The sequence below is a fragment of the Lutra lutra genome, chromosome 12 (assembly GCF_902655055.1).
Source record: "Lutra lutra chromosome 12, mLutLut1.2, whole genome shotgun sequence".
Taxonomy (NCBI): domain Eukaryota; kingdom Metazoa; phylum Chordata; class Mammalia; order Carnivora; family Mustelidae; genus Lutra; species Lutra lutra.
The window spans coordinates 28,236,981-28,251,150 of NC_062289.1; the positions used below are offsets into that span (position 1 = coordinate 28,236,981).

At 47.6% G+C, this 14,170-nt stretch overlaps 1 protein-coding gene across 2 annotated transcripts in view; it reads right to left on the reverse strand.

The window, feature by feature from the left end:
* Positions 1-19: 19 nt before the first annotated feature.
* Positions 20-14,170, reverse strand: part of SLC14A1 (solute carrier family 14 member 1 (Kidd blood group)) — a 31,026-nt gene continuing 16,875 nt past the window's right edge. For both annotated transcript variants that reach the window (XM_047697512.1, XM_047697514.1), the window contains 6 exons: positions 13,612-13,740; positions 11,425-11,617; positions 9,336-9,483; positions 9,010-9,144; positions 3,361-3,410; positions 20-2,079 (listed from right to left, as the gene is read on the reverse strand). In XM_047697512.1, the coding sequence (XP_047553468.1) occupies positions 1,903-2,079; positions 3,361-3,410; positions 9,010-9,144; positions 9,336-9,483; positions 11,425-11,617; positions 13,612-13,740 (832 nt within the window). In that variant the 3' untranslated portion in view covers positions 20-1,902. The remainder of the gene's footprint in view (positions 2,080-3,360; positions 3,411-9,009; positions 9,145-9,335; positions 9,484-11,424; positions 11,618-13,611; positions 13,741-14,170) is intronic.

A 14,170-nucleotide genomic window follows, 5' to 3' on the forward strand; every position in this document is an offset into this window, starting at 1 on the left:
TTTAAAATTTATACAAAACTGAGCTGTGAATATAATTTTATTCATATTCTTAATCGGAAATTGGTTATACAGACAATAGGAAAGAACACAAGTGATCCCTAAGAAAACTAACAAAATACTTTATTTCAGGATAATACTTAGTAACAAAAATAGCCTGAGAAAATTAATACCATTTAAATTAGACAATGTACAAGGCTTTAGAATGTTCCCATTTACACGCCTGTGTGAGCGCACCAGGAGAAGGCACAGAGAACACTCCTGATCTCCTCGTGAAGATGGGCCTGAAGACACGTTAATGGCTCCGGGTCGCTCAACCATGGCCCAGGTTCTTCACTCGTGGTTATCTTTGGTTCTGCTTGCTTTTTTGTGTCCCTCCCTCCCCCCCAATCTTATTTCACAAATTCCCTAACAAGGGAGATGTCCATCTGAACAATTAAAAATTTAGTTTTTCCACAGGCATGCACATGACTCTGTGAGAGTTGCAAATTCAGGGCTTCAAAGGGCTTTTGTTGAAGGGTTGTTAAAGTGGAGCAATGTTTGTGTTCCCCGAGAAAAGGAAGAGGTGGACTTCTTCCCAAGATATTTGTAGGTTTCCTTCCCTTCTGTTTTTTCACGCATCAAACTGTGTGTTTTGCATGGAGCCTGGCAAACTCCAAGGAGAAAAATCCTTTAGGCTTCTACGGTTTCTCTTTTTGAATCCCCCAAAATACTGAATTGATAAACAGACTGAACTAGAAGGTAGTGAGCAAACTTTCCACGGCGTCCTCAACATGTTCAGGTACAGAATGTTTATAGGACTGATAACTTTATAATTAAAGCAAAGAAAAACAGGAGAACCCTTTACTGGTATGTCTTGTCAGGTTTCTGAGTGAGAATATTGTGAGTGTGCAGAAAATAATGAATTTGTTTTTTAAAGTAAGAAACTCAACAACTTCCGAGCACCCAGAAACAATTCGACCTTCATTTTCAGTCTTTATAAGGTAGAAGACATCCTCAGATGAATTCCAAATGTGGTTTTAAAGGGCCCTGGAGGTTGATGACTTGGTTCTAGGCATTCCTGGCATTTACAGAATCAACTTGGGGATTAAAGTAAAAAGAGCTATGCTGAGTATTTTATTAAAAAATGTAACTTTTCTTTAATAACCAGCGGCTGATGAAACCAGGAACTTCTCCTATTTTACCTCATTGAAAAAAATCCACTCTCCTAAGAAAAAGATCATATACTTTATCTAAAATGTCTTTTGCGATGTCTAAGAAAAATAACACTACAGAGTCATTCTGACTGATAAAATCCCTTTCTCCCTCCCACACAGTGTGTCAGCCTGGAAAGAATCAACCATCTCCTGTAGAATGCCTCACACACATCGGGCCGCATCCAGGCCCTTCTGCCCAAGAGCTGGAGAACCAGCTGTGGGCGCCACAGCTGTCCCACGGAACTTGTATTGATTTTAAACAAGTCAAACTGCTTATCGGAGAATTCTGGGTTGACTTTGATTTGTGACCACCAATTCCATTCTTTGGAAGCTTCGTTGGTTTGTAGAGCTTAATTTTTAATACTGTCAGTATCATGCAGCCAACAAACACCAAGAATATCGAGAAAGAGTGAGCTCTGGTCTCACGTCTTCTTTCTGTTGGAGCATTTGACTTTATAAGTAGAGTGTATGTCTAGCACCCATGCCCCAACCAGGGCAGACCATCTGGACGTGTCTCTCACACGTTTGGAGTTGTTCCTGGAGTCTAAAAGAAAGCCACAAAAATGAGCCTAAGAGCAGATTGCCAATGGGTTAGTGTGAATGTTGTTGCTAGTGAAAAACAGCAGTTTGCCGAGACCCTGGGAGTCACGTGGGGCAGTCAGCCATGTCAGTCCCCCCTTGGGCCCTTGGCTGTGGGTGGGGGTTGCGCTCACAGAGGGCTTTCAACCATCCTTTTCTTCTTGGCCTGGAGGTAGAAGATGCGGTTTTCTTCAGGATAAGTGACTTTGCTGAGGGGCATCCTGTAGATGTTGTCGTTTTTCGTGGTCAGCAAGAGGAAGAGGAGTGTGGCCAAACAGAAGGGCCAGGTGCAAGCCGGCAGCCCCACCTGAGGAGGAAGAGAAAAGCCACAGGCTCCTGTGAGATCCTGTCCCAGAGCACCACCCTTCCTCCTATTCTCATTCAGCCCAGGGGGATGCGTCCCTGGGCCCCTGGTCCGGACGCTGCTTCTGCCCACCAAGACCAAGTCTGAGATCCCAGTCAGACTGCATTTAGCAGGGGAAACACGGCTGTCCGTTCCCTGAGGGGGTCGGTTGCATGTCCACCTTGCACATCTTTCCCTCCCTCTCATCCAGTCAAGCTTCCTACACCACATGTGGGAAGAAGACCCCTCATCACCCTCCCAGGGCCCCCCCCTTTTTTTTTAGATTTTATTTATTTATTTGACAGAGAGTGATCACAAGTACGCAGAGAGGCAGGCAGAGAGAGAGTAGAGAAGCAGGCTCCCTGCCGAGCAGAGAGCCCAATGCGGGGCTCGATCCCAGGACCCTGAGATCACGACCTGGGCCGAAGGCAGAGGCTTAACCCACTGAGCCACCCAGGCGCCCCTGAGGGCCCCCTTTGATTAGTTTGGGCCATGGTGACCTCTCTCCTCTTGCTTTCCACCCAGACCAGTCTTGGACTCTACTGGCTTTCCTTCCTTCCATTCCAGTTTCCAAAGAGACTCTGAGCTCTTGGAGGGGAGGTCCTTCCTCTGGGCTGTTCCCGGCAACTCATGCAGCTCTGAAGGAGAAGGTCAAGGGCAAGTCAGTGCCAAAAAGGAGGGAGAAAGTGGCAGGAGGCACTGAACAGGCAGTGATTCTGCCTATGAAATAATTCAGCTAGGACACGGGTCGAGTAGGTCTTACTAACGACTGACAAGGGGTTTAAAAAAAGACAAGGGGTATGAAAAATGAATGGCTCATTTAAAACCAAAACCCAAACCATTTGGGTCTATAGCCAATTATCCTTTCCCTCCTTTTCTTGATTTCTCAACCACACATGGTTCTGGCTTTCTGTTCAAGTAGAAGGTATTCTAAAGTCAGTTCCCTAACACTCAGAATTATGGCGTGAACTTGAGAAACATGTTATACAGGCTAACTTTCACTTCTTTAAATTACGCACTCTGATATTTTTTAGCAAGCCCAGTGATTGTAGCCTAGACTAAAATTTATTATGATGTTAGAAGGTGTGTGGAACAGGCAGGCCCAGGAGATGGGAAAGTCATGGTGACCACAGCCCTGAATCCTTCCTGTTCAGGACACCACCCAGTGAGACCTCAGGAAGGTTTCCACATCACTATAAACAGATCAATCACACTGATGATAAAGCAATATTAAAGCCAACTCACCACAGCCATCATGTGGGACAGGCTGACTCCAAGGTAGGCAGTGAACAGAGCTACAAAAAAGGGAAACAACAAGACTTAGTAGGTGCACTTTTCATTGTAGGGAAGACTGCGTTCTGGTATAAATCTGGAAATCCATGTTTCACCAGCTAGCTCAGCACCCTGGTTACAAGTGCGAGCTCACAGACGCTCTGGGTTCAAATCCAGACCTTATCACTTAGAAGCTTGGTGCCTCCATTCTAAGCCTCCACGTCCTCACCTGCACAATAGAGGTGATAGAATTTTTCAGGGGGTTGGTGCCATCATGAAAGGAGACACTATTTAGGTTTGGCACACAGTAAGAGGTACTCGGCAAAGGGAGCTTTTCTGTGGTTACTATTCTGTTGCTATTATCGCTGATCCCTAAGGAAAAGCCCTTCCGTGGCAAATAAACTTCCCTGTTATTTTTTCTGAACATAGTTGAATTAAAATGATGGGGGCCCCGGGGTGGCTCAGCCGGTTAAGCGCCTGATACCGGATTTCGGCTCAGGTCACGATGGCAGGCTTGTGAGATCCAGCCCCACTTCCGGCTCCACACCCAGTATGGAGATGCCTTGAGCTTTCTCTCCCTCTCCCTTTGCCCCTCCCCCACTCGTGCTCGCTCTCTCTCTCTCTCTCTAAAATCTTTAAAAAATGAAACATGAATGTTTCTTGAGATAGCACGGTTTCTGTTCAATCACAATATATGCGTCTAGGAGTCTCACATCAATGGTTAGGATTCACAGTTACAAAAAATCATGGTATAAAAAAATAAAAAGATAGCAGAAACTGACCACAAACTCGGAATTTCTCCCCATAATAACATTGTCCCAAATATCATTAAGATTGACATACAGGGTAATGAATTCATATGCTGTGTTTTTATTTACTCTGAGCAAAATCTTAAAGCAGGTAATTTGAGTCTACATGTGAACTTCAATACAACACAACACAAAAAAAGATCTCGAGTGGCTAATCACCCATTGAAGAGGGGGGCTCAGGGAGGCTCAGGGAAGCCCAGGTTTCACAAAGGCAGGCTGCAGGATAACCTCCCTAGGTTGGGCACACAGCCCCCTGGGCCACTGCTCGTTCTGTTAGACACACCCACCACCCAGACCTCCATGGCAGGGAGAAGTGAGTCCCGAGCGGAGCGGGCCTAGAAGTGGGAGGAGGGACTCTGATCCTCCTTACTTGACTGTAGACTTCCATCCTTTCATCAATCTTTGGTCTTTTTTTTTTCCTGTTGTTTTTTTGTTGCTGTTGTTGTTGCTCAACAGTATACCTAATTCTTCTACATCTGAATTGCCTCAGGCTAGCAGGAAAGGCTTGTCTTGGAAGCAGCAGGGGCTTCAAACTCCTCTCCATTTTATTGTACAACAAATCACTGAACTTTGGAATCTAGTGTTGCCGTCTGTAAAGGGCAACCTGAAGATGCGCTTTGCGGGGAGACGAATCTCAAATGCAGTCCTCCATTTCCACAAACAGCAGCTGTCCACCCTCCCTGTCCCGGGAGCGGCCGGACGGGGACACTGCCCTGAGCAGAAGTGGGCAGTGGCTTGGGCTGGAAGAGCTTTGTTTGGTCTTGGTCATTTCATTTTCCATTTCCTTCCTTCTTCCTTCCCCTTCTTTCTTTCCTTCCTTCCTTCCCTCCCTCGCTCATTCAACACATATTCACTGGCTCTCGGGTAAGCACCAGAACACTTGCCCTGCTCTCTAGGTTCCGGCTCTCCTCCAAGACCTCCCCCGAGCGCATGAGACCTCGCTGCCTTTCCTGTCCTTTTCACACGGGTTGCACGTGGAAGGCACAGTTCCTGCCCTGCTCTCTTCCTGCTCTGCTGTTTCCAAGTGGTCTCCGATTACAGGTTGCTTTTCTCTTCACAGTAAGAGCATCGGACTGTCGAACAGTGGCTGCCCATCAGTTAAGGCTTGCTGAGCGGGACCGGGAAAGCCTCCCATTAGAGGGGCAAGTCCACACACCGCAAGGTGCAGCTGATGACTGTGAATGACAGCGCTCTGGGCAACCGAGGGACAGAAAGGCCCTGAGGGCTGAGCAGACAGTGTCCATCTCAGCAGACCACCATGGGCCGGTCCAACGAGGACAAGCCAAGCACTAAAAAGGGATAAAACATTGGGGTGCCTGGGCGACTCCGTCAGTTAACCCCCTTCTTTGGATTTCCACACCTGTCACGATGTCAGGGTCGTGAGATCGAGCCCCACCGTGGGCCGGCGCTGGGCATGGAGCCTGCTTAAGATTCTCTCTCTCCTTCTGCCCCTCCCCAACTCTTAAAAAAAAAGAACAAAAAGAAACAAAATGTTTCTCCCGTTTGCCCTGACAAAATAACAAAGTTGAGGACTTCCCGGGTGGGCAGTTTCCGGTTTGGAGACAGAGCAGGCGGCGCTGCTGGGCCCTATCAGAGTCCCCCGCTCCCCTTCCTGATAAGGCCATCGGAACGAGCGGAGGAGCAACTCTGTAATAAATGGCTGTTATTTATTTACCCTGGCTGGCAGAGTTGGGTCTCTCGTTTGGCAGGGTCAGGGGGCTATGGGCAAGCTGGAGCTTGCTGTGACATTTTCCATGGGAGGCTTGCTGTACCAGAGGAGCTCGAAGTCTGCCTCAACGCTTTCTGTGCAAAGACGGAGGAGACGGGCAGTACCCCGAGTGGATGAAAGAGCCCCTCTCACACATTGTCTGCGGCTGGGGAAATCCTATGGCCTTTGTCAGGGTGAATGCGACATCGAGGGACATTCAACGATTTTGGCCCCAGGGTCTGGGCTCTCCACGAATTCCGTATACTGCCCTAACCATTATGCGGACCCAATGTAACCACAGGGTCCTCATAAGAAGGAGGCAAAAACGTTGCATTGAGGAAGAAGGATGGAATGTTTTTACTTTCTGCCTTATATTCTTCTGTATTGATTGAATTTTGGTGTTTTGTCTTGTACAATAAGCCTGTACTACTCTTATAGTGAAGAAAATAATGAAGATACTCCTGCTTTGAGGAAACCCATCTGCGAACAGCTTTGGCTTCCTTGCTTTCCAAACCCTGCCAAGATCTCATCAACAACTCTTTGTGTCCAAAACAGCGTCTGCCTGATCTTGGAGGATGGGCTCAGGCTGTTCGCACACTGGCCCAGACCTCCCCTTCCACCAACCAGACTTTCTCCTCCAGGGTTTTAGGACGTACAGAAAAGCCACCTTCTCTAGGAGGTGCTTCTTGATGATTCTGAACTGTTCTGCTCCCCCCAGAGATGCTGGTACTGCAGATGTGTCCTTGTTCTGCTACCGATATTCCTGCTGTCTCCGGTGGGCTTCTCCCATCTACCTGGCTTCAGTCCTGGGCCGGAACACTGGGCACAACAGCTTCTGGGATCTAACCCTGCTAAGCTCCTGGCTCTTCCTAGAACTATTTGGGCTGCTTCATGAGTGTTTAATACGTATTTGCTGCTCCTGCCAACACAGACACATTAAGGTATGTGCCTCAAATAAAGATTTGAAACCCCAAACCATCTCACAATAAAGCTTCTAACCTGGCCTAGCTCGGGTGGCAACATAATCTATCTTCTCCTTTGCCCTAAGCTTGTGAACAAATGTGGGAAAGTGAGCCAAGAGTTCTTACAGGCTTAGTCGCTGGAACAACTGTGTAGTACAAAGAAAGGGACAAAATGACACGTACATGGTCCTGCCACAGCAACCTGAGGTGTGTTCACCTAGCTACAGCCTCGGACAATCACATCTCAGTGAGGCCTTCGAGATCCTTGGTCCTGCCTCCTGCCCAGTGCAGGAATCCATTCTGAGTCCTGCCTCACATGTGGCCTACTCTTCTATTTTTGTATTTATTTATTTATTTATTTATTTAAAAGATTTTATTTATTTATTTGACAGAGAGAAATCACAAGTAGGCAGAGAGGCAGGCAGAGAGAGAGGAGGAAGCAGGCTCCCTGCTGAGCAGAAAGCCCGATGTGGGGCTTGAACTCAGGACCTGGGATCATGACCTGAGCTGAAGGCAGCGGCTTAACCCACTGAGCCACCCAGGCGCCCCCTATTTTTGTATTTAAATTGAGGTATAATTGACATACAATATTATATTAGTTTCAGGTGTACAGCACAGTGATTCTGCCCTTGTATACGCTGTGAAATGCTCCCCTCAGTAAAGTCTAGTCACTGTCTGCCCCCACACAAAATTAAGACAATGTTACTGACTCTGTTCCTCATGAAGTATATGACACCCCCGTGGCTTATTTATTTTATGACTGGAAATTTATACTTCCCTTTACCCCTTCACACCCCCTTCTCTCCTCCCCTCTGGCAACTACCGATCTGTTCCCTGCATTTATGAGTCTGGGTTTTGCTTTGTTCTGTTTTTTTTTTTTTTTAGATCCCACATGTAAGTGAAATCATATGGTATTTGTCTTTCTCTGTTGGACTTATCTCACTTACATAATACCCTCAAGGTCCACCCGTGTTGGTGCAAGTTGCAAGATTTCATTCTTTTTTTGGCTGAGTAGTATTCCATTGTGGATGTCTAGATGTGATCTGCCATTTTAGTAGCGGCTTAGATAACTTGGATCGATTCATCTGGTGATAAACTGACTCTAGACAAATATTTCTATTAGGTTAGGAATAATTTCTGCACAGTCCGTCCTCCCCCACTGCATATTCCCCAGGGACGGTCATTCCCTACATGCTAACCGATTATCTTAAATTCTTTTACTTTGTATTGGATTAGGGATGCCAGAGCCTCTGGGTGAATAAGCCTCCCCTTTACTAGGGCCTGAGAAACCCATCAGCTTTTCAAATCTCAGTCACTTGAGCTCTGTTTTTACCTCAAGGCCTGAATGCTGCCACTGGGAAACAGAGTAGTGTGTGGGGGGTATAATTCCAGATGTTGTTAGCAAGTGTGGGTTCTGGGCTTGCATTTACCCTAATTGACTGGATGCCCTTCAGCACACCACTTCACCTCTCTAGCCTCGGAACCCCAATAGTAAAATGAGGGGGACAGAGTGGGAGAGCTCCAGACCTTCTCCTAGCTCTGACTGGCTGAGTTGCTGGAGTACCAGGGTCAGAAGGGATGAACACAGTGGTTCGGAGGATCTGTTCATCCCCAGATCAACAGCAGCAGTGCTGTCTGACCCTGGTTAGGAATGTCAACTCCTCCTCGTAGGAGGAATCAGGGACTGGGGGGTGGGTAGGCAGCCATCCATGTTTTCACAAGCCTTCCAGGTGATTCCGAGGCTCCCTGAAGCGTGAGACAGCTGGACGGCCACATGTAGTCCTATCTGGCTCAGCAGGAGGAATGGCTCTGTATCTACCCCGAGTCATTCCATTCTAGTTTCTTGGGTCAGATCATGAGTGTGATGAAATAGAATGAGTTGAGTTTCTACCCCCCTCATATGCAGATGCCAAATAGTGATCACGACTCAACAGGCTCTCCCGCCCTCACGACAGCCAATGAGGAGGGCACAGGAGAGCTTAACCCTCCCAGGGAGGGGATGCCACCCGTCCTGCTCCCACATGCAGATAGCCAGGAGCCCACCCTGGAACCGCAGCTCCAGTGTCTCACATGGTCCCTTTGTACTGTGGGGACTGATTCCAGAGTTAGGAGCGACCCTCCCTCCCATGCAGGGTACACTCACCACAGGCAAGAGCTAGGATGTGGGTTTGCCAGGTGAGAGCCAAGAACATTCCTCCGATTGCAATGCAGGCCAGAGAGCTGTTGAAACCCCAGAGTCCAAGGTAGATGTTCTCAAACGGCTCCGAAACACTGAGTCCTAGTAGAGAAGACAGGTGGGCTCAGGGCTTGGGACCAAAGGCAGGGCGCTCTGAAAGGAGGCCAGGGGTGGGGGAAGCTACGCCCATCAGTCCCTTGGAAGCGGAGCCCTCAAGGAAGTCTGGAGTATGGAAGATGCCCGGGGCGAGGGGTGGTGGTGGTAGGGGGGTACGCGGTGCTGTATTTGCTCACCTGCCACTATCCCCAGCATAGATCCGATGGCTGCGTGCAGGCACATGATTGGGGAGGAGAGCAGAAGGGCGAACAGGAAAATGCCCCCCGTCCACGGGTTATCACAGCCATAGATCTGGCCCACACCCACGGGCAGCGATTTCAATAACTGCAAAACGGTTTGGAAAGGAGCTCGTTAACACCACTGAGCAGAAAGTCGCAGGACACTCGCAGGCACAGACAATGTAACCATAGAGTTAGCGTATCTGGTCTTCTGAGGCCAGTGGTACTAATTTCTAAAAGTTTCTTTCTCTTGACAGCGAAATCTTGTTTTTCAGCTTTATCCCAAGAAATAGACCAGCCCTTTGCTGGCGAATGCTGAGCCTGCCTTCTTCGATTTCCCCTTTAACTCAGGGTCTCCAAGGCCTGCACACCCACTTGGCTTTGGTTGCTGGGAGGCTCCTAGCTGGTCTCATGGCCAGGACCTGCCCACTTCCCAACAAGGATGGCAGGGACCACAGCTGACATCTCCGTCGCTCTTAACTGTCTGTCATTCTCAGGCTAACACAGGAGTGCATATCAGGGTCAAGAGAAGTATTATTACTACTGTGCAATCGGGTGGTTAAGGCCAGAGATCCGGAGCCAGGTTATCTTATCCACAATTCAGAAGCAATCATTGGCAAGTTCATGAATGGGGACCCTATTTATACTTAATGAGAACATGTATTAATTTAAACTAGAATATCCTTGGCTTCTTCCAGTTATCAACAAATTCCTGTTAGTCCTCAAAACACACAACTACACGTGAATGTCACAATTCTCTGTTCTGGCTGAGGCCCGACTTCAGCTAAGTGCTGACAGAATACGGCAGTTTGGGGAAGGTATAGGGTTCAGTTTAAGCCAACAAATAGTAATTCTTTATAATGGTACTTCTGCTGGGGCCAGGAGAGGCATAATTAGCCACATTAGTTTCCTTTGTGACCAAGTCCACTTGCCTTGGTCACATGTATACCCCTTGAGCGACCTTGGGGAGGCCGTGATTGCTACAGGGGATCCTGCTTTGGCAGGAGGAACTGCCCCTTCCCCTCAGACGTTAGGCGGGGTCTAACACTAGCTTCCAAACACAGAGCCCAGGATGGTACTGAGAGTTTGATTCTATCCTAGGATGGACCCTGAATTTTCCAGCTCACAGTGGATTGTCGTGTCTACACAAGATCGTTTCCTATTTGTCTAGACCAGGGACCTCGACACGGGCAAAGACTGCATAGGCTTTCCCTCAGAACTGATGGAAGTTTCCCTCAGAACTATCCCTCAGGGCGCCAGGAGGTGGGGAGTCAGGCGGAATGGGAAGGAAGGGTGCTGATGCTGGGGTGGTAGCTCAGAGTGAGGAGAAGAAGACCAGCACCATCCGGCAGGACTTCTGTGGTGCTGGAATATTCCATAGGTGGCTACTGAGCGCCTGAGGTATGGCTGGTCGGGCTAAGAAACTGCATTTTTAATTTTATTTCATTGTAATGAATTCCACTTTTAAATCTACGTAAGCTGTCAGTTCTTTTGATCAGAGGAGGCTGTCAAGGAGGCCTTAACTCCAGGCTGGAGGCCCTTCATCAAGGGCTGGCCCCCATCCCATCCACCCAAAGAAGGGGCAAGTCTGAAACAGAGTCTTTGATGTCCAATGGCACTATACTCTGCACTGGCTTTTAGGAAGAGAGGTGGAAACTTAGCTTTGAGCAATCATTTAAAAAACCCTTTAGAACCAGACCCTTAACTACAGAGAACACACTGGTGGTTACCAGAGGAAGACGAGTGGGGGGATGGGTGAATCAGTGAAGGGGATGAAGAGGGCATGTATTTCGAGGAGTGCTGAGTAACGTATAGAATTGTCAAATCGCTCCACTGTACACCTGAAACTAATACAACACTGTATGTTAACTATACTTCAATAATAATAATGACAAACAAACCCTTAGAGCCCAAAGCTTTGGGGTAAAATAAACAGTTTATGGGACAAGAGTCTCCGTCAGGCTCTGATGCCCAAGAACACTCAAGCAGGAGGACACTGGGTGTCTTCCAAAGTCAGGGAGGAATGCGAGAAGATAGTGTGTCTTACCTGCAGGGCATTGAGCTCAGGCCAGGTGACATTGGGAACCGCGGTTACAGGTTTGAACAATTTGCCTGGGAAGAATGGATTGTAATGTCCTGTGGCCGATAGGTACATCGACAACGCCATGTTGAAGGGCAGAGTGAAGACTGGGAGATCCCACTTGCAGAACAAGGAGTTCAACGCGCTTGAGAAAATTGGACTAATAACAACAACAACCACAGAACAGAAGGGAAGTTCACGCTCGTGACAACTCAGTTGACAAACTGAATCTCTACACTGTGCAGAGGCTTTGTTTCATGGGCAAAATGCTAACATGGTGTTTTAGCAAACTTTTCACAGGGGGAAAAGAAACAAAACAAAACAAAACAAAACACAAAAACCCCAGACTGGAACAGAAAACCAAACACACGCAGAATAAATCCTGTCAGAGAATAATTCTTACATAAAGTCAATAATCAACTCTTAGCTTGTTTGACTTTTGAAAAATTATACTCTGGGGTTGCTCACAGTGCCTTAGGAAATCTAGGCTGTAGAAATATTTTTGGAAGTATTTTAGGTATGAAGAAATACTATCCTCCCAGTTAGAGCCCCCTGTGTAACCACGATCACGGCACATGATCATGAGCCGCTGCCTCCCCACCAGAGGCTACCACCATCTTGAATTCCTGTGTCATCTTCATGAGTCTTTAGTATATCTGTTTTTGAAAAAAGGAACAATTACCCAAGCGAGGATGAAAGGTGGTGTGGGCTGGAGGAAAAAGATCTTAAACTCGGGGTGGGAAGGGGGACCGGAGCGGGAGGAACAGCTGTAAATCTGAAGCAGTTGGTGAACTGTGTGACCTTTGGCAAGGAACTACACATCCATTTCCTTGTCTGTAGCCTGGGGGACTGGATTAGATTAGATTAGATGGTCTCTGGGCCCCTTTTGGGCTCTCACTTATTGGCCCATCAACTAAGGTCTGAATTCCAGATCATGGGAAGCGGGGGTGTGGTGAGTCCCTGCACCCACCTCCTGTCCTTGAGCCTGTTCTTTGGAAATTATTTCCTGTTCAGATTGGCTCTGCCAGCAGACTCTCTCCCACATGCCTGTGGGTGCAGCCAAGTGCGGGGAGGGGGGGTGCTCTGCTGACACTGTCCAGAGTGGGCTGTACTACTCATGTGTGTGGATATTCATATTTTATATTCTAAACGTGCCATAGCAGGAAGGAAATGTATGTTTCCAAAAAACAAACAAAAAAGGATTTAAGAAACAAATTGGAAGGACTTAGGGTTAAAAGGGATTGAATTCGGGAAAGCAGTTCTTTGAAGGCAACAGGGGCATCTGGGTAAGGAGAGTTCATACGGCACACACAGTGGTTCTCAAAGTGTAGTCCCTGGGTCAGCCACACCACCTCAGAACTAGTTAGAAATGTGGATTCTTAGGCTTCACCCAAGATGGACTGAATCCAAAGCTCTGGGGGAGGGGAGCAGCAGGCTGTGTTTCCACAAGCCCTGCTGTCATTCTGTAGTGTGCACGATGGACCATTGATGTAGGGCGTGATTCTCAAATTCGGTTGTGTTAGAAACCCCCGGGAGCCTTTAAAACTCCCAATGGGTGGCTCAGTGGGTTAAGCCTCTGTCTTCGGCTCAGCTCGTGATCTCAGGGTCCAGGGATTGAGCCCTGCATCAGGCTCTCTGCTTGGCGGGGATCCCGCTTCCCCCCTCTCTCTCTGCCTGCCTCTCTCCCTACTAGTGATCAATCTCTATCTCTGTCAAATAAATAAATAAAATATTTTTTAAAAGGGGGGGGGGAATTTCCCAATGGCCAGACAATACCCCAGACCAATTACATCAGAATCTTGGGGGGTGAGGGGATGAGGTGTGTGGGGAGGGTCACATGCACGCATCGGTGTGTGTGATGCTTCCTGTTTCCAATAGATATAACCAGACTCTGAATCTTAAAAAATCGTTTTTCTAAAAATTGTTAGACATATGCACCATATAACTGACCATTTTAACCATATGAAGGTCTCTAGTTGACTAGCATTCAGTTCATTCACATTGTTGTATAACCATCCCTGCTGTCCATTCCCGGAACATTTTTCCTCTTGCAAAACTGAAACTCTGTATCCATTCAACAGTAACTCTCCAATCCCTCCTCCACCCATACATTTTTTTTTTTAAGGCGTTTTTTGAAAACCGGGGACTGCTTACCAAGTCATGGACATAGCCGACACCGGGAGTAATAGCCACCAGAAATAGTTGCCCTTGTCTGAAAAGACAGCCATGAGGATTCCCAGCAGCGTGGCATTGTAGCCTTGGAGTCCTGTGGCTATTGCCGACCTGTGGGCAAGAGGCACAGCGTGGACACATCCTGCGTGGACACTGGCAGGACTTGCCCATAAATGACACTTGTAACTTTCAGATCATGTTCACATTAGAAAACGAGATTATATTTAGAAATTGATTCCAAAGTCTATAAAAGCCAAACACTATTAAAATTGTGGAAAAAGGGCGCCTGGGTGGCTCAGTGGGTTAAGCCGCTGCCTTCGGCTCAGGTCATGATCTCAGGGTCCTGGGATCGAGCCCCGCATCGGGCTCTCTGCTCAGCAGGGAGCCTGCTTCCTCTTCTCTCTCTACCTGCCTCTCTGCCTACTTGTGATCTCTCTCTGTCAAATAAATAAATAAAATCTTTTTTTTTTTTTTAAAGATTTTATTTATTTATTTGACAGAGAGAGATCACAAGTAGACAGAGAGGAAGGCAGAGAGAGAG